Source organism: Punica granatum, chromosome 1, assembly GCF_007655135.1.
Source record: "Punica granatum isolate Tunisia-2019 chromosome 1, ASM765513v2, whole genome shotgun sequence".
Classification (NCBI taxonomy): Eukaryota; Viridiplantae; Streptophyta; class Magnoliopsida; order Myrtales; family Lythraceae; genus Punica; species Punica granatum.
The window spans coordinates 52,615,369-52,640,420 of record NC_045127.1 but is presented as its reverse complement, the minus strand read 5'-3'; the positions used below and the strand labels follow the sequence as shown (position 1 = coordinate 52,640,420).

Below are 25,052 nucleotides of genomic sequence, written 5' to 3'. Positions count from 1 at the left end.
GGGTGACATGAGCATCTGGAGTTTAGGGTGGGGAACCTTCTTTTTGAGGATGGAAGAAAGTTGAGAGGTCGAGACCCTTCCGATACAGTCATCCTTTCTCCCTAGGAGACCCTGATAGTAGTTAATTGCTTCGTCTTTGATTTCCTGGACTCCTTCTAATTTGACACCTGAGGTAGAGAAAAGGGCTCGAATGGTGGATCTTGCATTTCTGCCTTTGACTGTCTTGTGAAAGAAAGAAGTGTTTTGATCTCCCGCTTTTAGCCATGCTACTCTGGATTTTTGCTTCAGGAACTTCTCCTGTCTGTCGGTTGCTTCCAGCAGCTTAACCCGTAGGTCCATCTCCTTCTTAATAGAGTCTAGAGATACAAAATCATTTCCAAGCAGAGAAGATTGAACCTGTGCGAGTTCATGTTGCAAAACAGTGACCTGAGTGTGCACATTTCCAAACTTGGTTCTGTTGAACTCCCTTAGATGCATCTTGAGATCCTTCAACTTTTTATATAGCACTGCCATTGGAGTACCCCGCTGTGTCTTTGACCAAACTCCCCCAATTAGCGCCATATAATCCGAATGTTCAGTCTAGAAATGAAAGAATTTAAAAGGCTTAGGACCAGCATTCTCTTTTTCTCCAAACTTCAATACAGCAGGGCAGTGATCAGAGATACCAAGAGGAAGGAACTCGACAGTGGAAGGTAACTCACTCTGAACCCACTTTTCATTAATCAAGACTCTATCAATCTTCCTTGCTTGGAATCCCTCTTGCCGTTTGTTGCTCCACGTATAGTAACAACCAATGGAGGTGTGGTCAGTGAGCTCAGTTGAGTTCAAGAAGTCAGCAAAGTCTCGCATGCTTTGGTCGATAACAACCTCCCTTCCCACTGCTTTCACCTCTTGGATATCTTTGACTGCATTAAAATCCCCCATCAACACACAGCTGTGACTAATGTTTCTAGCCAGGGCCTGTAAATCATGCCATAACAACCTTCTCTCCAACATATCACTAGAAGCATACACAAAAGTGACTACCAACCAGCCAACTTCTTTAGGCACATTGAGAGAAATATGAATGAATTGGTTGGATTTGCTAAGTATTTGTACTTGCAAATCCTCTCGCACCAATATCCACAGTCTACCATTGCTAGCAAACTGATAATTATCAACTAAATACCAGCCCTTCCATTTATCAACAATTTTTTTACAATTCATCTCTTTAACTCACGTTTCAATGATTGCAAAGACCCCTAGATCATAATCCTGTACAAACTTATATACCATTTTCTGTTTATGAGGATCATTTAGCCCTCTAACGTTCCAAGAAGCTACAATCATAAGAGTACCTTAGGGGCCTTACTCCCTTTGCCAGACCTTGACTTTCTCGTTCCCTGTAACTTCAAGACCGCCTGAGCTACACCTTTCGAAGCACTTCGTGATTGTCGTTGTCCTCCCAACTGAACAACCTTCTCCTTATTAGAGTTTTCCCCTTCATCAGCCGAACTGAATTCACTTCCGTGATTGTCCTCTTCTTCCTCCAGATCAGCTATGACTTCTTCTGTAAAAGGGGCCTTTTTCCTGTTTCTGATTGAATCTGCAGACAAACCATCTCCGGACTTAACCATTGTTCCAGAGAATGAGACTATGTGGGCAGTAGTGGCAGGGGTTGCAGCAGCAGCTCGAGACTCCTCCTCAGTTACTGGGTTGGGTGCAGCACATTTAGGCTCCTCTTCCACTTCTGTACAGTGCACCTCAGCAATGGGAGCAGCAGGGGCAGCTACTAGTGCTACCTCAGTAGTGTTGTTGCATCGGTGACCAAACACTTTACATCGGTCACATTTGTTCGGCATTCAAGGGATATCCACAAGAACCTCCACTATATAGCCGTTACCCAAATCAACAGACAGAGATTGTGGAATTTCGTTTTCCACATCAACTTCTACACATACCTTTGCATAGTCCAACCTTGAGCGAATAGCAGTGGCTCTATCCATGTATAAGGGCCTGCCAATTACACTTGCAATGTAGCTAATACCTTTGGGATGAAAGTATTGAAGGGGAATCTTGCGAAGTTGGACCCAGATTGGCATCCTCTTCATGTCAAGATCCTCCTCAGTGAACTGAGGACTCCATTTCTGCAGAATTAGGTACTTTCTCTCCACATGCCATGGCCCCGTTTCCAGGACCTAGGTCATTGTTTCTTCGGTCGGGAATTGGAAGATAAACAGCTGACCCATTGTACTCACTGTGACTCTCCCTTGCTTCCCCCATAACCCATTCACAACCGCTGTTACCTTCGCAAAGTCGGGAGCCTTGCCCATAAACCTTCCGACTAGAGTATAGCACCATTGATCGACCCCTAACTGCAGGAACTCCGAAGGGGGCTTCACATTTTTGTGCTCGACGCCTTCGAAGAATTCTAGGTTTTGATTAACTTTAGGAAAGACCTTCTTCCAGTTCAGAGGACCTTTGAGAGTTGGTTTCTCACCTGAGATGAGTTTCGAGCGAGATTGATTGGCATTCTCGGACGCTAGCGAGGCTGTTTCCGACGTTGCCCCTCCTAGAGCAGCCATCCCGCTGGCCATACGGCGCCGGAAACCTACCAGAGAGAGGAGGGAGGCATCGATCCAACGGATGAGATGAGAGAAGAAGAATCACGTGCGCGATTCCGGCCTCATGTGCACGCTAGCCTGCTAGCAAGTGTTGAGAGCGAATCCGTACACTCCTTTTCCTTACAATGCCCGATTTACGAAAGTGTTCCACAAAGCAAGTATCATATAGGTAGCAATTAATGAATGAGTAGACCATCGCATTATTCAATGCTATATATCTTTTTTCGGTTAAAAAGGAGACCTAAGACCTGGTACAATGAAAGAGAAATCCTAAATAATTAATAAAGGGACACGGATAGTTCCATTAAGTATCGAACTTGCGACTTCTAAATCAACAGGCGAGGCACGCTACTACGCTACATTCTCTTTTGATAATGCTATATATCTTTCATTGAAGGGGTATGGCATGCTTGATCCTACATGAGCAGTCAATCAATTCACGCGAGTCGGGCAGGGAAGAGAGCTAAAGCAGCATACCATAGGAGTTATAGCAGAGCGAGTTTTCTAATTATCATACCGTTCAGTTATACATATAAATAAAAAACTTACTCTTTTTTTCGGGGTAAACCCTGGTATCTAAAAATTCAATTAAGGTCCGACTAATCCAGTCAAATCAGATCGACTCACTAAAGGGTAAATCTCTCATAACGTGGATTTTCATCAAGCTTCCTCTTCACTCTCTTTGATCCATAAGACAATATATTTTTTCCTTTTCAATTACATTATGTTCTCTTTAGCTTCGAGCAAAAAAAATAATGCTCCCTTTAGCGTCAACTTTTTTATTATTATTATGAAAAGTTCATTTCATTCATTCATAATTAATAGAGAATATACATAGGCATGGAAATACATTCATAAGAAACCCCCACCGGAAACAAAACACATACAAGACACATAATCTTAAATTTTACTGGACGTACATGGCCTTTGATTCAATTTTAAATTCAAAAACTCAAGCTGATAAATTGTGAGATCTAATCTCGTATAAATTATTATATTTTCTTTTATACTTCTGATATAGTCTAAAGATTAGTGGGTTTTCCTTTCACCTAAGTGTGTGCAAAGCTACAAATGTGAAAAGGCAATGATCGAGGAAACTAAGGAAAGGAATAAAAGGCCGAAAGTCATCAAGTTGGCAATTTAAGAAGACTTTGACTTTCGATTACAACTAGTAAACACACAAATATCTCCTCCCAGTAAACAAAATTGACATGATGAACAAAATAAACTAATATATATATATATATGTATTTGTGATTAAAGGACTCCATTTTAATATTGTATTGATTGCAATGAAGCCAAAGTCATAAACACATTCATTCTGAAAAGAAAAGTAAAATAATGTCACAAAAACAGAAATAGCATATAGGAGCAATGAATGAGTAGACCCAAACGTTATTCAATTGCTATATCTTTCATTTAAGGAAAAGACCTACGGGGATCCAAAGAGAGCTAATAAAACATAGTAAGAGTTATAACAGTGCAAACATTCGGAAAGTTTAATATATCTAGTGATCATCACGTACTGCTGTACACATATGTAGCAAATGAAGTCCCATTATCCGCAGCTAACAACAATACATATATATCTATGATCGTGATGATAAAGTAATATTTCTTTCGGGCACGTTGTCTTTAGAAACCATCTCGTACGATTCCACTAAAAAATCGTAGCTTTTTTTTCCCAGTTTTTCCATCATTGTATATTTCCACATTTTCCTGGGAAAAAAAATGCATCATCACTCATCATTTTCGTAATGCGAACAAAGAAATCATTTTACTGACCAGACATATGATAACGCAACATGCACTTCATGGATGATGACAATTGACGAGGTCTTACTCATCTAAATTATAAATCAAAATAAAACAAAATGATCAAATGAAACTCAATGTAGTTGGTTTCGCAGCTGACCTTCATTGAATATTCAAATTCGACTCATCACAAGATTATATAACCAAGAAAATGACTCATCGCAAAATTATGAAGGATGGCACTCTATATTCGACCACTGGACTTGCATGACTTGTGTAATTGGGTTTAACTATCCTAATGAGTTGACAGGGACGTTTATGCGTGCCATGGAATCAGTCAGACGAAATTCAAACAATTTTCCTTATAAAGGGAACTAGACAAAAAACAAAGAAAGGTATGACAAATTCTTGAATTCCACCTTAATTCGTCATATTATGGGCAAAATTCTTACCACATCCTCTGACCACAGACAGTGAGTTCATATATATATTTATATGGCTTTTCACACTAGTCCAACTTATTTTCATATATATATATATATATATATTTACAATTTAATTAATGCGAGAGGTTTCACATTTGCAGTTGTTGCTAGTTCAATTCAACTGTTTGAGAATGTGCTTCTACCGTCGTTAATAATATTCCCGATTAGATTGATCGTTCAAATTAATTAATTAATTAATTAGCTTGGAGTTTCGGGACATGGTCATGAGAATTTATTCTTGCACTACTTTTAATGAAAGTGTTAGGACCTTTGAGAGTCATCGTAAGATGGGTCTACGCGTACGTACTTTCCCGACGCTCTTTGAAAGCAAAAAAAAGGAAAAAAAAAAAAAGGTCCATTCTAATTGTTCTTTCTAGTTCTACCTCGATAAAGCTCTCTGGTGCAGAGATGAAAAAGATATATGAAAAGGTTTTGTTGATTTTACATTACACTTTTGCTATGGAGATTAATCTTCATGTTTAGCTTTGGAATAGAAGAATAAAGCGTGAAACAAGCCGGTCCGATACCTTTCATTGGGAATATATCCAACAGAATATTTGATGTAAAATCAAAGAGCTTCTAAAACAAATTATTTTTACGTATAGTGTCCAATTAAATTAAATTTTTTTTGGGTAGTTAAATTAGATTTAGTTTTTGTATGCCCAATCTAATTCATTTTAGTAGAATTCAATTGAGTTATGTTTGCTTGAATTATAAAAGTACAAGAACTAGATTAAAAGTGCAAGTTTTAGGTTGAACTTGAAATCCGGTCAAAATCAACAAAAAGTTGTTCATAATTCAATTCAATTTGTTGCTACACGCATAATTTTAAATCACAAATTCCTTTCTGAATAGCTTATTCAATTATTTTCAAATAATATTATTCAATTCATTTAAATTAAATCCATGAATATTCGAAACAATATAATTCATTTACAATTCAATTGAGCCGAAATAAATTCAAATGAACTGAATTCATATAATTTTTGTTAAGAAATGGATTCCGAATGGAGTATGATATTTATGCGAAATTTCTATGAAATGCGGGGGAGCTCATATATTGTCCAAGATAATAAATTCATATTGCAAATTTAACTTACATTACAACTTAGTGCAGTTGAGTGCGTCATTGGTAGGTAGTTTTATCGTTATGAATAAATTACAACTCTTGTTGTGTATATGACAGAACAATCGTTAATATATTCATGGTATATTATATATTAAGATTTGACTTAATAAATAAAATATGCCCACCAACCAAAAAAATTATGCCCACAGCTTCTCAATAGTAATCCACCAAACAACTATCTGTCCCTTTCGTTCACTTAAAAAAGAAAATGCAAGAATCAATAGGGTTTGATTCAAATAGTTCGATATTTATTTTTTTAAATAAAGTTTTGGTCTCAATATTTTGATTGGAGAAAATCTATGCCGAAAAAACATCATTTCTTAGTAATTAACTTGACTCGAATTGAATTAATCGGGATCAATTAGCTCTTCAGATATAAGACGGATACGGAAGAAATGAAAATGCAAGAAGGATAATCTTCGGAAACCAGTCCCATGGTCAACTATAATTTTTTTTTCTCCTCTCTTCCAAGATATAATGTGGTTTTTCATTTTTCCAATAAAGCCAAGGATTTTCATTGTGTCAATTTCGAAGTCTTTCATGGAAGCTCCCTCACCCATACTCAGTCTCAGTCTATGCTCTCGAAGCAGGTAGGCCCACGCATCAGAATTCCTTCTATAAATAACCATTTCCATCCCCCCTAATCAATTATCTTCACCATAGCATTAGCATCATCAACACCCCAAAAGAAAAAAGAAGTTCAAGAATTTCCACTGTTTTTCATTCCTCTGTTGTTCTTGAAGAAGCTGAAGCTGTGCTCTGATCGAAGCAGAGCAGACTGCAGAGATGTCAGAGGACAGCTCAGTCAAGAGTTTGGCCGACGAGAACGGGAGCAAGAAGATGAAGTGCGAGCTGGGGACCAGGACGGTGAAGGGGAAAGTCGTTCTTGGCCAGCCCAACTTGGCCGACCTCGCCACCGGTGTCCACGTTTCGGCCCTCGATTGGTTCCATGAGCTGCTGGGCCACAGGGTCTCCCTCCAGCTCATCAGCGCCGTCACCCCCGATCCCGGTCAGTCAGTCAGTCAACTCCTCCCTGCTCCATACCTTTGTGTTTCATTAAATTCTGTTGCTTCCTGAACAAATCCACCGTTTTGATGTCTTCTCGGAATACTTCGAACCCGAAGTTTCGATTTTTTTTTCTCTCTGTGATTGGAAATGCGGGCGACCAGTTCAAAAGGGGTGAGAATTTCGATCGGGATCAATGGAGTTTCGGCGTAAAGATCGTCCTTTTTTTCTTTTTTTTCTTTTTTCCCCCCCCTTTTGAGACGGCGAAAAACTCTCATCAACAAAACGTGATTTTGAAGTCTCAACGACGAGTCAACGACCGGAATGTCCAAGTCAACGGTTATTCTTGTACCATTCATCGGACTCCCACTTTTTTTTTCCATTTTTTTGGCTGAGATCGGACTCTCACTGTTGAATCATTATTGCAGCTTTCAATAATTATAGCCACGCCTTTTTCTTTTGTCGTCACTCCTTTAAATCGATGTATTTATCAATATAAAAAGTACATAAAATACAGTATCCATATACGTCATAATATATACATATATTTGTGTATGTATATATATACATGTATGGCCACTTGAACCAGTTACCAAATGTCAATTGTCCGAACCTTGAAGGCAACTACGTACTCTGTCGACGTAACTACCTTATAACTAATTTGGAATTCGGTTTCCGCATTTCCGTTTGCAGAGAACAAGTTGAGAGGGAAGCTCGGGAAGCCCGCGCCCTTGGAGAACTGGAACAAGACGCTCGCCCCATCCAAGGACAATGAGAGGGCGTTCGACGTCACATTCGACTGGGATGAGGAGATGGGAGTTCCGGGAGCTTTCCTGATAAGGAACAATCATCACAATGAGTTCCTGCTCAAAACTGTCACTGTAGAGGACGTCCCGGGACACGGGCAGGTCCACTTCGTCTGTGACTCTTGGGTTTACCCGGCACATCGCTACGAGAATGATAGGATCTTCTTTGCCAATAAGGTAAGTGATGATATACCGTGCATTTTATGGTGGATTGTTTGATTGACATTGCAGATATTACATGTCATTTTTCGTCCTTGTTAACACATTGTTACAGGCATATCTTCCACACGAAACACCCGAACCGCTCCTCAGGTACAGAGTAGAAGAGCTCGAGAACCTGAGAGGAGATGGAACAGGGGAGCGCAAAGAATGGGACCGGATCTATGACTATGCTTGCTATAACGATTTATCTGAACCTGGTAAAGGGCCAGACTACATCCGCCCGACTCTTGGTGGGTCCACTGAGTACCCTTATCCTCGAAGGAACAGGACAGGCCGACCCCCGACAAAGGAAGGTAAGTCCATTCAGTCATAGAAATCCGTTTTCTGTTTTGCTTGTCTCAGTTCTAATTTAGAAGAACAGAGTAGATCTTTGTTCTCATGCTTGCATTTGATGACAATTTTTTCCGAGCAGATCCTAGAGTTGAGAGTAGGATACCACTTCTGAACAGCATGAGCATATATGTTCCAAGGGACGAGAGGTTCGGGCAGATAAAGATGTCAGACTTGCTAGCATTTGCAATCAAGTCGATAGTTCATTTCCTCAAGCCAGGTATCCAAGGTCTCTGTGGGGGTGAGTTTGATTCATTCGATGACATAATGAAGCTCTATGAAGGAGGAATTAAGCTTCCCAAAGGCCATTTCGTCGAGAGTTTCAGGGAAAGCATCCCTTCAGAGATGCTCAAAGAGATTCTTCGGGCTGATGGCGATAGACTGTTCAAGTTCCCGAAGCCTCAAGTGATCAAAGGTACTCTCACATTTGCGTATCTCAGTATTATCGGTGGAAATTATCAAATTCAATCAGCTTCTTCAGAGTTCATTTTACGGTTTTTCCATGACGCAGAGGACAAGTCAGCATGGGCCACCGATGAAGAATTTGCAAGAGAAATGCTTGCAGGAGTGGACCCTAACGTTATTTGCCGTCTCAAGGTTTAATGATTCTCACTTTCTGTCCGCTCTGTTCATGATCTACACAAGTTTAAAGATTAGATTTGAATTTTTTTTATCGAGTTGAATCAGTGGATTTGGGGCTTCCTTTAAGTTTCTCATATAAGTGCGGGCTAAATTAATTGCAGGAGTTTCCTCCGACGAGTAAGCTAAACCCTGAGAACGATTTGAAAATGAAAGAATACCTTGAAAAGAATTTGGACGGGCTCTCCATATACGAGGTAAATTCTGTTGGACCATAGGCCTTCGATAGTTTTCCGGTAGGAAAAGACTAACCCTATCTTGTTTTCATTTTCCTTTCCTTTTGGTTCTGTAGGCTATCAAGAAGAACAAGTTGTATATCTTAGATCACTATGACACTCTAATGCCGTTCCTTCGAGGAATAAATGAGACCTCCACAAAAACTTATGCCACGAGGACGCTTCTTTTCTTGAAAGAGGATGGGACTCTGAAGCCGCTAGCAATTGAACTGAGCCTCCCACATCCTGATGGAGATGAATTCGGGGTAATTAGCGATGTCATCACACCTGTTGAAGAGGATGGGATCCAACGAACCCTCTGGCAGATTGCTAAAGCTTATGTCTCTGTCAATGATTCAGGCTATCATCAACTAATCAGCCACTGGTAAAGCTTTTACAAACAAGATTTTCTTTTTCCTGGAAAAAGTAATTCAGATACATTCCTCGTTGAAGAAACCAAAAGATGAACTGTTTCCGAAAATCATATGGATCTGTTTTCTGGGAACTTATCATGAATACTGTTGGCTTGGTGATATAGGTTGAAGACCCACGCTGTGATTGAACCTTTCATTATCGCGACAAATCGCCAGCTCAGCGTTCTTCACCCAATCCATAAACTTCTCCACCCTCATTTCCGAGACACGATGAACATCAATGCCTTCGGACGGCAGACACTTATAAATGCAGGTGGAGCGCTTGAGATGACGGTTTTCCCTGCAAAATATTCACTGGTAATGTCTTCTGCAGCCTATAAGGACTGGGTTTTCCCTGAGCAAGCTCTCCCTGCGGATCTCATTAAGAGGTATTAACTCTCAAGATTTTGCTTTACTTCATCGGCGTGACAAGAGTTGTTCTATTTTTGGGGTCTGCTATCGAAAACAAATCCCACAGAACATATTTCCTGGCAGAGTATGTTGGGAGGATTTTCGGTGCCCATGAACATGTTTTATCTTGCCGGATGATTCCTTGACCGTATGCCATGAAATATTAGTATATAGTTTTGTTATTTTCCGCTAATATGTTAAGATTGATTTCGGGGAATGTTTCCTCTACCGACATTCCATTATCATCAGACATTTCTTGGTGCATGAAGAACAAATTTTTGGTCTTGATAAGAGGATCAGTACTATACAAAGCAAAGTGAAGAACGAAAGAATATTTGCTTTTCCCTTTTACTTTCTCGAATGGCCTTCCATTCACTGGAAGAACAAATTCTGGAATCGTGTTTTGTATGTTAGAAGGAACATGGAACTTAATCGAATCGCCTTACTAGACAATGTAGTGTTACCTTACAATTCCATTTTCAGACGTTCCTCTCTTTCTCGGACTAAACGTCACATCAGTTGAATGTATAGAAACTGTTGGAGTAGTCGATCTATAGTACATAAAACTTCTTGCTTTCACCAATGCAGAGGTTTGGCTGTTGAGGACGAGAAGTCTCCGCATGGCGTTCGCCTGCTGATAGAAGACTATCCTTTCGCTGTTGATGGTCTCGAGGTTTGGTCTGCCATCAAAGCATGGGTGAGAGACTACTGTTGCTTCTACTACAAGAATGAGGAGGCCGTGCAGAGGGATCCCGAGCTCCAGTCGTGGTGGAAGGAGCTCCGAGAAGAAGGCCATGCGGACATGAAAGACAAGCCCTGGTGGCCAAGAATGGAGTCTCGGGACGAGCTGATACAGACCTGCACGATCATCATCTGGGTTGCTTCCGCCCTCCACGCAGCCATTAATTTCGGACAGTACCCATTTGGAGGTTACATGCCCAACAGGCCTGCAACGACCCGGAGGGTCTTGCCTAAGGAGGGAACTCCCGAATACGAGGAGCTGAGGACCAATCCCGAGAAGGCCTTTCTGAAGACAGTAACGTCGCAGCCGTTGACTGTCCTGGGGATCTCGCTTGTTGAGATCTTGTCAAAGCATGCCTCGGATGAGGTCTACCTTGGGCAGAGGGACACACCCGACTGGACTTCTGATGAGGTGCCCAAAGAAGCATTCCTAAGGTTCGGGAAGAGGCTCAGAGAGATCGAGGAGAGGATCACAGAGATGAACAGCGATCCTCAGTGGAAGAATCGGACGGGCCCTGTGAAAATGCCATACACTCTGCTCTACCCGTCCAGCGAGGTCGGATTGACCGCAAAAGGGATTCCTAATAGCATCTCCATCTAATAAATTTCCTTTGATGGGCTTGTAGGATTGGAAACACTGTCATATCATATCAGAGCTATCTGCAGAATAAGTTCAGCAATATGAGTATAGATCAAGATCATATTTAGTCAGCTTTCATTATCAACTGCTGTCATCCACATCAGAAGGCCCGACCCTCGGCCTAAGCTCAAAAAAAAAAAAAAACAATCTGGGTCTAGTACGTAACTGGTCCGGCCATCGATAGAAAACCTTGTGCAAAGATTCGTTCCTGTGTTTTCCTGTGACAGCTAGGCTGCCAATGTAAGTTGCATTAGGCACCTTCCTTCACGAACAATACATTTTCTCACCCAATCGAAACGAAGAGTTTGAGTGACTGAAGCCAATGAACTGCGGAATCATGTATAATGACCCTCAGCCTTTTCCTCCACCTCCTCTTCCACCGCGGTTTCGGAACCATCTCCCGAAAGCTGAGTACAAGTTCTTCATCAGGAAGACTTTAACCAATGGTGATATGGACAACGGCTTACATTTTGTCGGGTCGGCAACGAGTTATTTTCAAGAATTACCTGATAGTTATCAAGATAAGCTTTATAGTGAGGGAGTCACAGTCCAGTGCTACTTTCTCGGAGGGTCCTGCTCCCTGAAAATATTTAAAGGGTGTCCAGATAGAAATATTTTCTACAGAATTCAGAAAGACAGTTCGGTCGAGATTGTCGCAAGGCTCGCTCTTCAGGCGAGACAGAAGATCGACTGCTGGGGCGTGATGAGTCCGCACCATGGACTAACTATCAAGTTAGATGAGAATGTATGGAGATACAAATCAGATGTATGACGTACTGAGTAGTGAATAAATCGACGTACATGTGAAAATGAACTTGCTGGAGTAAAATGAAGAGTTTTTCTCCCAACGAATAATACACACTCGAACTAGTTGAGTCCACGCATGATTTTAATATTCCGAAAATAATAAATATAATAAACGGAAAACTCGGTTCATACATATACTCGTATCAAACTCATATGATCAAAACCAACATTCATCGTGGCAAAATACATGCGTGACTCGAGACATTGACATGACCATGGCAATGAATTTTATAAATACCGGATATAAGCATTACAGAAATACTAGCTTAGAATAGATTACTCAGCTTTGCAATTGCAGGACATCTAATTCGTAAAAGACGAACGAGCTTCTATTTTCTCTAATCTCGCGCTCTATTCTCCGCTCTCGACCATTCTCCCTCTCTGTTAATTTTATTCTAAATTTCCTTTGACTGAAACAAAAGTTGGAAGAATCCATTTAAAGAGACAAATCGAAGTGGCGGTTACAAGGAGAATTATATATTAGGAGAAATCATATATCAATTGGGATTTTCATGGAAATTAATTAGGTAATTAAACCCACTAATTTTATTGCAATTTCAATAAAAATTTTAAAAAAATCATAATTGCTTCAAATACGTTTATTGCCCACAATACAATTTTGGGGTATTACAAGAAAAGTACAGAAATAAGGTAACACGAGGCATTATTTCTAAATAATTTTCAAAAATCACATAGATCTATTCACCCAAAAAATAAACAATCATATAGATCTTTTTTTTTCCTAAGAAGTGTTCTTTACTGGTGGCTTGGTGATGGTGGTTTAAGTTCGAAGACCCTAGCAGTGATTGAACCTTCCATAATCGCGATGAATCGTCATCTCTCAGCTTTCTTCTCCAGATCCATGAACTTATTCACCCTCATTTATGAGAAACAATGATTTTTTTCAATTCTTCCGACGTGGGATTGACATCTCTCAACATTTACTGTATGCGGTGAAGAATTAGAATAACATTTCATTATTTTGTACGAATACGTTAAGCTCGATTTTGGTGCCTGGAGAACAGACTTAAACCTTTGATAACAGGATCAGCTGTTGTACAAAGCACCGAAAAAGTGCAGAACAGAGAGAATCTTTCCTTTTCTCTTTTCCTTTCCTCGAATGGCCTTCCGTCATTCATCGGAAGATTTCGTAACTTAGAAGGAAAATGGAACTTGACGGAATCACCGTACTAGACAATGTAGTTTTATCTTAAAATTCCGTTTTCGACTCTTTCCCGTACCAATCGCGCATCAGTTAAATGTATAGAACATACTAAAGTCAGCAGTGCATGAAATTTTTTGCTTTCGCCTATATATTCAGACGTTCGGCGTTAAGGACGAGAATTCTCCACACGGTATTCGCCTGCTGATAGAAGACTGCCCTTTTGCCGTTGATGGGCTGGAGATTTGGTCCGTCGTCAAAGCATGGGTTCGAGACTAATGCTGCTTCTACTACAAGAATGACGGGGTCGTGCATGAGGGGTATCCTGAGCTCCAGTCGATGGTAGAAGGAACTCATCAGGGAAGTAGGGTACACGGACCTAAATGACAATGACAAGCCCGGTTGACCAAGAATGGATTCCCCGGGAGTTGGGATGAGCTGATCCGGACCTGCACGATCATCATCTGGGTTGGTCCGCCCTCCAGGCATCCATTAATTCGGGCAGTACTCATCCTGAGAAGGCCTTTCTAAAGACGGTAACATCGCAGCCATTGACTGTCCGGGGATCTCGCTTGTTGAGATCTTGTCAGAGCATGCCTCGGATGAGATCTACCTCGGGCAGTAGGGACATGCCAGAGTGGACTGCTGATGAGGTGCCCAAAGAAGCATTCATAAGGTTCGGGAAGAGGCTAAGAGAGATTGAGGAGAGGATCATGGAGATGAAAGCGATCCTCGGTGGAAGAATCGGATGGGATCCGTGAGTTTCCATACACTTTGCTCTACCCGTCAAGCGAGGTCGGATTGACTGCAAAAGGGATTCCTAATACTAATAGCATCTCCATCTAATAAATTTCCATTATAGGCTTGTAGGATTGGAAACACTAGATTCGTATCATATCGGATCTATCTGCAGAATAAGTTCAGGAATACTGATTATTGATCATATATATTTAGTCGGCTTTCATTATCAACTGCTGTGATCCACATTGGAAGGCCCGACAATCGACCATTGGCCAGAGCTAAAAAAATATGGGTCCAGAGTTGGTCCAGCCCTCGAAACCATGCGCGAATGTTCGTTCTTCTTTTTTTGTGTGAGAGCTAGGTTGCTCACGTAGGTTGCATTAGCTGCTTCATTCATGAGCAATACGTTTTCTCACTCAATTTAAACAAAGACTGTGCAAGATGTCGAAGCAAATGAGCTGCTGAATCATGGGTAATCCTCAGCCTCCTCTTCCATTGTGGGTTCGGAACCGTCTTCCGGGTGCTGAGGTTCAGTTCTTTATTGAGAAAACTTTAACCAATAGTGATATGAACAACGGCTTACATCTTGTCCAAGGGGCCTCGACTCATTTTGCGGGGTTACCTGATAGCTTTCAAGTTAAGCTTTACAGCAAGGGAATTACAGTTCCGTGCTATTTTAACGGAGGTTCCTGCTCGGCGAAAATAATCAAAAGAAGTTTTGTTTCACATGCTAACTACAAAATGGACAAAGATTGCTGGGACGAGATTGTCGACAGGCTTGCTCTTCAGGTGAAGCAGGTGATCCGTTGCTAGGGCGTGATAAGACCGCACCATGCACATGCTTGACTTATAGACCTCGCCTGGTCATCAAACTAGATGAGAATGTCTCGCAATAGAAATTGAATTTTTAAATCACTGTACGGGCAAAAATAAATTTGCTCGAATAAAGCGAAAAGTCTTTCGTGATCTTCCTTTCAATCGTAGGAGATTGAAAAAAATAAATACAAATTCAAAAGGCAAATTCCCATTAGCCGATGCACGAACATATCAAAATATATTTAAACTTAATTCTATATTACCATATTATGTATTTGATGTATCATGAAACTTTCATTACGAAATATCAGTGATTCTTTTGGTTGATAATTCTAAGTAGTGTGTTACCGGATGCTGGATTTGGCAATGCGAAAAAGAAAAATTATATATTTCAAGTGAATTATTTTATTATATCATAATAAAAAATTAAATAAAATGTATGATAATGCCAAATAACAAAGGGACAATACAAACTATCGGGGATTAAATGAAATATATGAAAATTGAGGGTCGAGCATTGGAAAATAAATTAAGATGAGGGGTATATTCGTGACACTAGGTGAAAGTACACTTCAAAGTTCAAACCTAATCTTCTATCATCCTCTACCGGTGGCCCCACGGCCCGGGCCGTCAGATCGGGCCGTAGGTTTTCAAATGCGACACGTGTACGGTGATAAGGGGGTCAGGGTGTGATGATCCCGACGGCTCGGATGAGAGGAACGGCATTATCATTGGGTAAAACCCACCCTTTGCATTCAAGTTTCGCGGCAACGTCCCTCTTCTTCTTCCTTTCGCCCATCCTTTTCCCCTAAGCCTCCTCTTTCTCTCTCTCTCTCTCTCTAGACTCTCACTTTCTCTCTCTTGAACCCCTCTCTCCATTCCTCCCCTCCGGTGCCCATGGTCGGTGCCGGATCGCCCGGGGCCGTCAATTGGTGAGTCTGGCTGCGGATTCTCTCCCTCTGATCTGCTGACTGGGGGTTTGAGTTTGAAAAATCTCGGAGCTTCTTTTGTCTGTTTCTGTGTCGCCTTCCGGCGATTTGGTCCCGGAGTTTGAACCTCCAGGCTCAGCTGAAGGTCCTCCCCCTTGTTTCAGCGCTGGAGCTTCGAGTAAGGTTTCGGACTGAGATTTTTAATCTGCTGGAGTGGTATTCTTAAACTTGAATCTCCTTCTCTGAATGTTTACACGGCAATCCTTGTCTGTGCTTCCGGGTTAATCAGTTTATTGCTGTCCGGTGAACGGATTGCACATTTTGGGACTAATCTGCAACCGTCTGTTGGATGATAGACATTTTCAGTGCAGCCTTTTTCGCGCATAATTGCCGATTTCAGTGTCTTCCCCTTTGGATTCTTTGTTTGATTAGCTTTTCTGCATCTTGATTTTGGAAAAGGGGATGACTTTTTTGAGGCTCTGAGTATTTGCACGCAGTGCAGTAGTAGCTCCTACTCATCTTTTCTGTGCTCTCCGTAGACGAAGTCTACCATATGGCACCATCAAGAAAATCGAGAAGTGCATATAAGCGGTTTTCAAATCTAAACGAGGTCTCTCCTGACAAAGATGCTGGGAGTTCGAAAAGTGGCAGGCCTCGGGTGAGTCTGGTTCTTTATCATTTTCAAATTTAAACCTTTTTACTAAGCTATGAGATGCTTGGAAGTTTAATCTATCTATTAACTACAGTTCCTTTGTCGGGTTCTGATCCTGCACACCACTTCCACGCAAATACTGCTTTTGAAATCATTTGATATTTGTTTTAAGATGGTTTATGTTTTTTGAAAAGAATGATATTTTCTATCTCTGGATGTTTATTAATTAATTTGATTATCTACTTCTGCACAGAAGAAGAAACTGTCTGACATGTTGGGACCACAGTGGAGTCATGAAGAGCTCGAACGTTTCTATGAAGCGTATCGGAAGCATGGGAAAGACTGGAGAAGGGTATTATCCTTTTGACCTTGACATTGTGTCTTTCCCCTAGTTGCAATTCTCTCTCTCTCGGGGTGGTAAAATTATGTCTGTTCAACATTGTTAAACTATTAGGTGGCTGCTGTACTGCGTAACAGATCCGTGGAGATGGTGGAGGCACTTTACAACATGAATCGGGTATGTGGTTCAGGCGTTCTGCCAATTAGTAGATTAAATATTCAGGCAACTGGTGCCTGTAGATATACATGCAGTACAAAAAAGAAAAATGAAGAATAATATTCACTTATGCATCATTTACTCCTTTGATAACTGTAGGATATCTTCCAAAAAGGGATTTGATTGTATCATGTCGCATCACTAATTGCTCTTTGTACTTGTTTCTAGCTGATTAATAAATTTCAAACCATGGTTAGAAGTCTTCTGATTTACTAATCATTTTCTTTGTTCCAGGCATATTTGTCTCTTCCAGAGGGGATGGCTTCTGTTGTTGGCCTCAAGGCAATGATGACCGACCATTACAATGTTCTGGTGAGTTGGGATTTCATATGAAGTTCTGCCTTTTATCATACACACAGCGAGGATAATGTAGGGGCAAAGGAAAGCTCCAGGAGAGAACCCACACCATCTTTTGGAGATTGATTGTTAAGAGACCTGAGTACCTTTCTTGTTTAGAGGGGAGAATCTGTTATTTTTCTTTTTGTTGGTGTGATAAGAAAGTGAATGTGCTTTGAGGTTCCCTATTTGCTAATAAAGTTGGCACCAACTGAGTGTTAGTTTTCTAAATGATTGTGCTTTTATGGAGATACTAATGTGTAATTTAATGTATAAGCCTCCTTCATTGGTCAAATAAATGTTTAGTTAAATGCAAAAATTTATCCCCTAACCTAGTGGTATTCGCGTGATCTTGGTAGAGTGACAAGACACCTAATCCTTAAATGAGACAGCCGTCTTATTTTCCTTTTTAACTTTTTTTATTATATTTTTTCTCGGGCTTCTTATGTATGCTTGGGTAGGCATGGCACTGCTATGCACACTTGATGAGAAGGCTCCAGTTATTTATTCGTTCTTTGTGACTGACAGGAAGGAACTGAAAGTGACCGAGAAAGCACCGATGCAGCGGAAGTGAGGAAGCCGCAGAAACGCAAACGGGCAAAGGTTCAGGTGACAGCTCCGAGGGAAGATCTTTTGCATTTTAGCAATGACTTGTCAAATGATGGGTGCCTATCGCTTTTGAAGAGGAGACGAACTGATGGTAACTAATACTTAAAGTTAAAGCATTTGAATTGCTCCTCAGTCAGTTAAAAGAATGAAAATTTTAAAGTTTCTGCTGAAATATCACGTGTGCTAGGTGGCCAACCTCGTGCAGTTGGAAAGAGGACACCCCGTTTCCCTGTTTCCTCTTTGTATAGGAGAGATGGCCGGGAAAATTTTGTTTCCATGAACAAGAGGGTCGGAAAGTCAGAAAGTGATGCTAATGATGATGATGTTGCCCATGAAGCTGCCCTAGCATTGGCTGTGGCTTCGAATAGAGGAGGTTCCCCTCAAGTTTCCCGAAGTCTCTTTAATAGAACGGATTGGATGAAAGCATCACCTATGCAAAGTTGGGAAAGGATGGTATTGAGCTGTACTTCCATGTCAATCTCAATAATTATTCTTTCTGCACTTTCTGTTGACTAGAGACTGTTAATTTCATGTTCATCCAATCCAGAACTCACAATCAGGAGCGATCAAGTGTGGCGACGCCTCCTTGGATGAAGAATTGATAGAGGGCAGCATCGGCAGTGCCGGAACAGAAAATGGAGATGCCAGGGATATGAGGTCCTTGAAGGACATTGAAGGTGTGGGTACTGTAGAAGTTCACAAAAAAGGGAAGAAAATCTACAGGAAGAAGGAGAAAGTTGAGAAGCAAGAGAAAGAGTTTGAAGATGGTGGAGAAGCCTGCAGTGGAACTGAGGAAGGAGATAATGCTAATGTTTCGAAAAGAAAAGTTGATATTGGAGCTTTAAATGTGAAAAAGGATAAATCTACTCGGCAAGGTCAGAGAAAGAGAAGCAAGAAACTTTTCTTTGGAGGTATTTCCTTTTGATTCTTTTTTTCTTTTTTATAAACCTTGTTTCTGTTTTTTATTTTTTTTCCCTCTGTTGACCTGTCATTGCCTGTTACTTTATTTAATTGTTGTACCAGTGAGGGTTCCATGAAAGCATAAAGCATCATTGTTTGTAAGCAGCTTGAGCCACAAAATGATATCAAGAACTGAGTGATTGCCAGCTCTGAATTTAATTCTGACAGAAGTCATTTCCTTTTCATGAGAATGTTTCAATGGGTGCACTCCATGCTTTTTTTGTTTTTTTTGCTGACCCGGGTTTCTGAGCTTCACCTGACTAATTCTCGAGGCTCCGTGAATCCCGGGCGGCGCACAGAGCGGGTAATCACGCCAAAGGCGCTCCGGTGGCTCCAAGGGGTTTCAAATCCGAGATTGGGTGGATACATGAGCTCCTCCTTAACCACTAGACCAGACCCCTTGGAGTTGTGCACTCTATGCTTTTAATGCTCAATTCTCTTTACTTCTTAGAGTTCTTAATATTTTCACAGCCTTTTGTAATTTAGCCAACATTGACACAAAATTTATGTCACATATGATATGTGTTGCCATCAGTACTTAATCTGTTTATTTTCCCCTTGTAGATGAAAACGCTGCTCTCTCTGCTCTACAGACATTGGCTGATTTGTCTTTAATGATGCCAGCATCTGCGATGGACTCAGGTTTGTTTTTCATTTTCCCTACCTTGTGCATGAGCACTTGAATATCCTGATATGTCCCATTTGCATGTGTTTGAGAGTAAGCATTTAAAATGACTTTGCTTATATATATGTGTGTCAGTGGGTGTATATTTTATAAATATATATATAAGAGGATGTGGAGTTTCTGTTGGTCTAGTTGTGCTTCTGTTGCTAAATTCTGTATCTTTTTCTTTTTTCTTTTCCCTTCTATGACGATGTGGTACAGAATCTTCAATCCAGTTAAAGGAAGAGAAAAGTAGTTTTAATATAGATGATAAGACTGGTGTCCCTGAAGCTACATCTACTACGCATCAACGTGGTAGCCCCTCTGGATCAAAAGACAAAATATTTCATGCAACATCTGGATCTGAGGCTAAGAAGTCAAAACCTGGACGACGATCAAATCCTGATGCTTTCTCTCAAGTGAATGAGAAGCTAAAGCCTACCAACAAAACAGTAAGAAGAAAAAGCAAGCCCGTGGTTTCTAAGGTAGGCACCAGATGATATTATTTCATAATCATTGATGTAGAAATCACTCCTTGCACTTCTGTTTTAGGGTCTGCTTATTGATGATATAATCTTTCGTGACTGCAGCTTCCTAATGATGAAGTTCACAGCAGTCCTCACCTGGATGAAAATGTCAAGAGTGAGGTACTTATCTTTTTTATGGATCCCATGTTTCGAATATGAAGCTGTTTTAAGTACTTCTTCAAGGGTCTATATGGTAGGTGTGCAAACTAGTCAAACCTTTGGAGCTTACCTGCATCTTTCTTGATAATTTTCTTCGGACCTTATCTGCATCTTTCATATTTTTTGGAATTTGTTTTAGTCCATTTTACCTTCTGTTGAGGTATTTGCTGCATATGCTTTAGGCTGCTGGAGAAGAAGGAAACAAATCAGTAATCAAAGGCAAACGTTCAATTCAAGTATCTAGCATCGCTAGAAACTTGAAAACTCTCAAGCTATCAGAAAGTTATTCTGATGCTGATAAGAAGGGAAGAGAAACTGGTTCAGTTGTGTCAACTGCTCAAGTTCCTGCACCAGCTCAATTTGACTTGGCTGCCAGACATAGAAGTAGAAGAAAGAAAAATCTGCCTAAGATTTGGAGTTCAGAGGAGACGAGTGGTCCTGATACCATGTCTAGGAAACTGCTTGATACGCAGGCCACCTTTGTGCAGGACAAACTATCCTGTTGGCTTTCATCTGCTCTGGCTCGGCGGTGGTGCATTTTTGAGTGGTTTTATAGTGCTATTGATTATCCTTGGTTTGCAAAAAGAGAGTTTGTGGAGTATTTGAACCATGTTGGACTTGGACACATCCCCAGGCTTACACGGGTTGAATGGAGTGTCATAAGAAGGTATGACGCTTAATTTGCTACCAACTTTCTTGGTTACATGGTTGAAAGTACGGAGTGTGGCAGATACTTACACTGCAGGCACCTTTTCTTGCAGCTCCCTTGGGAAGCCTCGTCGATTTTCTGAAAATTTTTTGAGTGAAGAGAGGAAGAAACTTGAACAGTATAGGGAATCTGTAAGAAAGCATTATGCTGAACTTCGGACTGGTGCTAGGGATGGACTTCCGGCAGATTTAGCTCGACCTTTGTCGGTGGGACAACGCGTCATTGCTTTGCATCCTAAAACCAGGGAACTTCATGATGGAAGCGTGCTCACAGTTGATCATGATAAATGCAGGATTCAGTTTGACCGTCCTGACATTGGAGTTGAATTTGTCATGGTAAATTAATTTCCATCAAGAAAAGAAGAAATCATATGCGTATTTCTTTTTCTAACATATCTCTTATCTGCTTGGACAGTCTTCTGCCGTCCAGTTATTTGCGAAATGTCTTTACGAAACCTGAAATGTGTGATATACCAATGTGATCTTTTATGGTGGTGGTCTCGCAGGATGTGGATTGCATGCCTGTAAGTCCAGTGGATAACATGCCAGAGGCTCTTAGAAGACATAATGTCTTTGCTGAGAAATTCTCAACGGTATCTAAAGAGCCCCAGATGAATGGTAATATAAATTTTGGTGGCTCCCTTGTTTATGGTGTCAGTGGTCATACTGCACAAAGTCCAATGAATTCTTTGATGAAGCAGGGAAAGGTAAGCATGCTGGTTTATTAAGGTTAACCTGTTCTTTGCACATTATTCTTGATCAATTGTTTAACAATCTTTACCCTACTATCTATAGTTTTTTCCCTGTATTCTCCCGTTTTCTTTTCACTTGTAAGATGGAAGTAAGCTGGGTGCTGTGTGATTCTTTTGTTGATTAAAAGATCCTGAACAGTTTATACTACGTTCGCACTTCCATCTCCAATGGAAACTGCTAGTTTCAGAGACCTTCCAGATCTCTTGTGGGGATGTCTAGATTTTTGTTCGTACACGGGGGGGCTTGAGAGTTTTTCTTTTTTCTGCTTTTTATCTTTCATTTCATGCTTGTGCCTAGATTTTTCTTTTTCTGCTTTAACATCTTATTCCATTTTCTTCTTCGTGTTGACCCCATGTAAATTTGAGTACCTCTTTTCGGAAGTCCAACTTAATTCACACATTTCACATTTCTTTTTTGCATGATCCATGAATTCCAGCTTGATTGACAAGCCAATCTGTTATCTCTTTTCTGTTTCAATAACGAGTCATAGTTCTACAATTCCTTGTGTTGTTTTTCATGCCTAATGTTGTGGTTTTACTTTCTTTCCTTTAAATCATTAAAAATGAAAAAAATGTGCAGTCGGATAATTTTTTGATTTATGTATCAAGCATCTACCATGGCAGATAATTGTTGAATTTCACATTCAATGCATAGTAGGAGTAATAAAAGGCAGTATCTAAGCTATTCTAGCATTGCTTTCCAGGATATAACGCGTGCTATATCACAAGCTAAAGGAGCTGCTATCAGTGGCATTGGTGCTCAACATTTGGTCTACAGTCAATCTCTGCCAACAGCTCATATTCAAGCAAGAGAAGCTGATATTCAGGCTCTTTCTAATCTTACTCGGGCTTTGGACAAGCAGGTAGGACAATCTTGCCTGGTTACTTTGGTTATAATATAAGGTTAAGTCTCTATAGGTTAGGTTATTCAAGGCCCAATTATGTCATCTCGAATGTAGTTAATACTTACCAGCTGTAACTGATTATATTTATTATATTAGTTTGTGGTTATCTTGTTTTTTGCACAATAGCTAACCTTCTCAACTATTTTACTCTTTTTTTTTTCTTGTTTTTGTTGGGTGAGGGGGGGGGGTGGAGGGAGGAGGATAAGTATCTGTTCTAGTTTTTATCCCTTTGAGCTCAGAATTTTCCAACTTGCACCTCCTTTCTGCATACCATTCCAGAACACCATGAACATAATGACATTATTTATCATGAAAAGCTAAAACCTAAATGAATTTTCACTTTGTGTGCTGTAGGAGGCACTGTTAATGGAGCTTAGGAATCTAAACAATGACGTTCTACAGCACCAGAATGATGGAGATGGATCTCTAAAAGATTCTGATTCTTTCAAGAAGCACTATGCCACGGTACTTGTACAGCTAAAGGAAGCCGGTGGTCAGGCATGTGGCTTCCTTGATTTTTATACCCTCCTTTATATATTACTGCTGGGTCTTCAGCATCCTTATTACTAATTCTCATTTCGGAGAAAAAGGACCTTTTGTTTTAGATGGTGTATCATATATTTATGTGTAAATTTGCAGGCTTCTTCTGCTTTGGTCCATTTGAGAGAACGGAATACCTATACAGGGAATCCTCTTCCTCCCTGGCTTAAAACCCAAGTGAATTCTGGCACTCCTATTGGTCTCTCAGGTTCTGTGGATAAGTACTTGCTTTCTCAAGAATCAGGATGCAATGTTCCTGAAATTGTTGATGGATCAAGATTGAAAGCACAGGCAATGGTGGATACTGCTATTAAGGTACATGGACTTGCCTCCTATCATATAATCTTATTTTCGCTGATAAGTATGCACCCTATCACATCCCTTTGGCATGGTTGTCTTCCTGATCTTTTGGCTTGAGCTAAGTTTTCAATACAAGATATCAGATCTTAGATTAAAATGGCGTTATCTGTAAATTCAGCCCCACCAGGTTCATGAAAACATAAAAGAATCTTATGAGAATGAGAATGAGAATTTAATAAATTGAAGGAAAAGATTACTGGTTCAAAGCAAAAGGTGGGTGATTTTTCCAGAGAAATAGCATTAACGGGTTGGTCTATCAAGAAACAGCCCTCGACGGTCATTTTTGCAGACCCAATTTTCACCAGAGTTCTACTGGCCAAATTTCCCAGTCACAATCTCACCAGCCTGCTCGGCTGGTACAGTCCTGTTTTTGATACCATTGTTATGAGTGCAACAAAAGTACTGCTGTTTGTCTATACCTACATTGGTTTTGGGTATGACATCTGATGGTGCTATCTCGTCTCAGGCTATTTCATCGGCAAAGGAAGGCGAAGAAGCTTTTATGAGAATTGCAGAAGCCTTTGATTCCATCAATGATCAACATTTGACTTCAGACCCTAGGTTATTAGCTGCGATGTCTCCGGAGAAGGCCAATGGAGCTTTTCACCAGAGCAGTCAGTCGAATGATAGCATGGCAGATCCCAATCATTCTTTGGGTCGACCTTCCGGTGATTATGACAAGGAAACTCAAATACCAGCTGAGCTTATCACATCATGTGTCGCCACTCTGCTCATGATACAGGTAGGCATGACAACATTATGCATTTTAGTCCAGGACTTTCTGGGTCTTTTGGCTTCCACCTCCATATTTTACGAAGATGTCTCTTTTTACCCATTGAGTAATAATACGAAACCTTCTCTCGCGGGCTATCCTTTCTTCTTCTGCTGAGGATCTAAGGCCTTCTTTAACTTGCAGACTTGCACGGAGAGGCATTACCCTCCTGCCGACGTGGCGAGGATTCTCGACTCAGCTGTTTCGAGCCTGCATCCTTGCTGCCCCGAGAACCTCCCGATCTACCGAGAGATACAGATGTCCATGGGAAGACTCAAGACCCAGATACTAGCTCTTGTACCGACTCAGATATGACATAGTTAATTACTCCTAATTCGACCATTTGAGATCATCACAACTTGTATATATACTCGGTGGCACAGTTCCGGAAATTTTCGTCGCAGGTTACCTAATTGTGTAATTCCTAGTGAGAGAGTGGAATGCGCTGCTGTTGGCAGTAGTTAGAAAGGTCCTTGTGGTTCAGCATCTTATATTTTTCGCCCCTAATTATTTTGCCTTTTCTTTTCATATGTAACAACAAAAGATACTATAATGTTATATAATTTCCATTTCAATATTGCCATTATATTTTTTGGATCAAGTCGATTAATATAGTTCATGATAGGAACCTGGATTGTTTTTTTCGATAAGATCACTAGATATTTTTAGTCCATTTGATGGAATTCTGAAATTAGTATTTTAC

General features: G+C 40.6%; 2 protein-coding genes and 1 pseudogene across 5 annotated transcripts; all 3 read left to right on the top strand.

The window, feature by feature from the left end:
- The first annotated feature begins 6,614 nt into the window (after positions 1–6,614).
- LOC116188715 (probable linoleate 9S-lipoxygenase 5) lies at positions 6,615–11,559 on the top strand. The gene is made up of 9 exons (XM_031518203.1): positions 6,615–6,981; positions 7,671–7,960; positions 8,058–8,298; positions 8,418–8,750; positions 8,847–8,932; positions 9,079–9,171; positions 9,267–9,574; positions 9,728–9,991; positions 10,602–11,559. The coding sequence occupies exons 1-9, from the start codon at positions 6,759–6,761 to the stop codon at positions 11,353–11,355; spliced, it is 2,592 nt and encodes an 863-aa protein (XP_031374063.1). The 5' UTR covers positions 6,615–6,758; the 3' UTR covers positions 11,356–11,559.
- Positions 11,560–11,731: 172 nt separating this feature from the next.
- Positions 11,732–14,451, top strand: LOC116207667 (annotated as a pseudogene).
- Positions 14,452–15,686: 1,235 nt separating this feature from the next.
- On the top strand, positions 15,687–24,950 carry LOC116212227 (protein ALWAYS EARLY 2-like). 4 transcript variants are annotated; one of them, XM_031546813.1, is made up of 19 exons: positions 15,687–16,027; positions 16,389–16,507; positions 16,755–16,853; positions 16,956–17,018; positions 17,292–17,369; positions 17,922–18,093; positions 18,190–18,455; positions 18,550–18,913; positions 19,527–19,604; positions 19,849–20,111; positions 20,217–20,273; positions 20,495–20,979; positions 21,074–21,356; positions 21,527–21,727; positions 22,477–22,635; positions 23,032–23,142; positions 23,317–23,532; positions 24,044–24,319; positions 24,494–24,950. In XM_031546813.1, the coding sequence occupies exons 2-19, from the start codon at positions 16,403–16,405 to the stop codon at positions 24,662–24,664; spliced, it is 3,447 nt and encodes a 1,148-aa protein (XP_031402673.1). In that variant the 5' UTR covers positions 15,687–16,027; positions 16,389–16,402; the 3' UTR covers positions 24,665–24,950. The 4 variants fall into 4 exon arrangements, with proteins under 4 accessions (XP_031402673.1, XP_031402656.1, XP_031402669.1 ...); XM_031546796.1 differs by having other exon boundaries at positions 23,032–23,175; XM_031546809.1 differs by having other exon boundaries at positions 15,688–15,852; positions 23,032–23,175.
- The last annotated feature ends 102 nt before the right edge of the window (positions 24,951–25,052 follow it).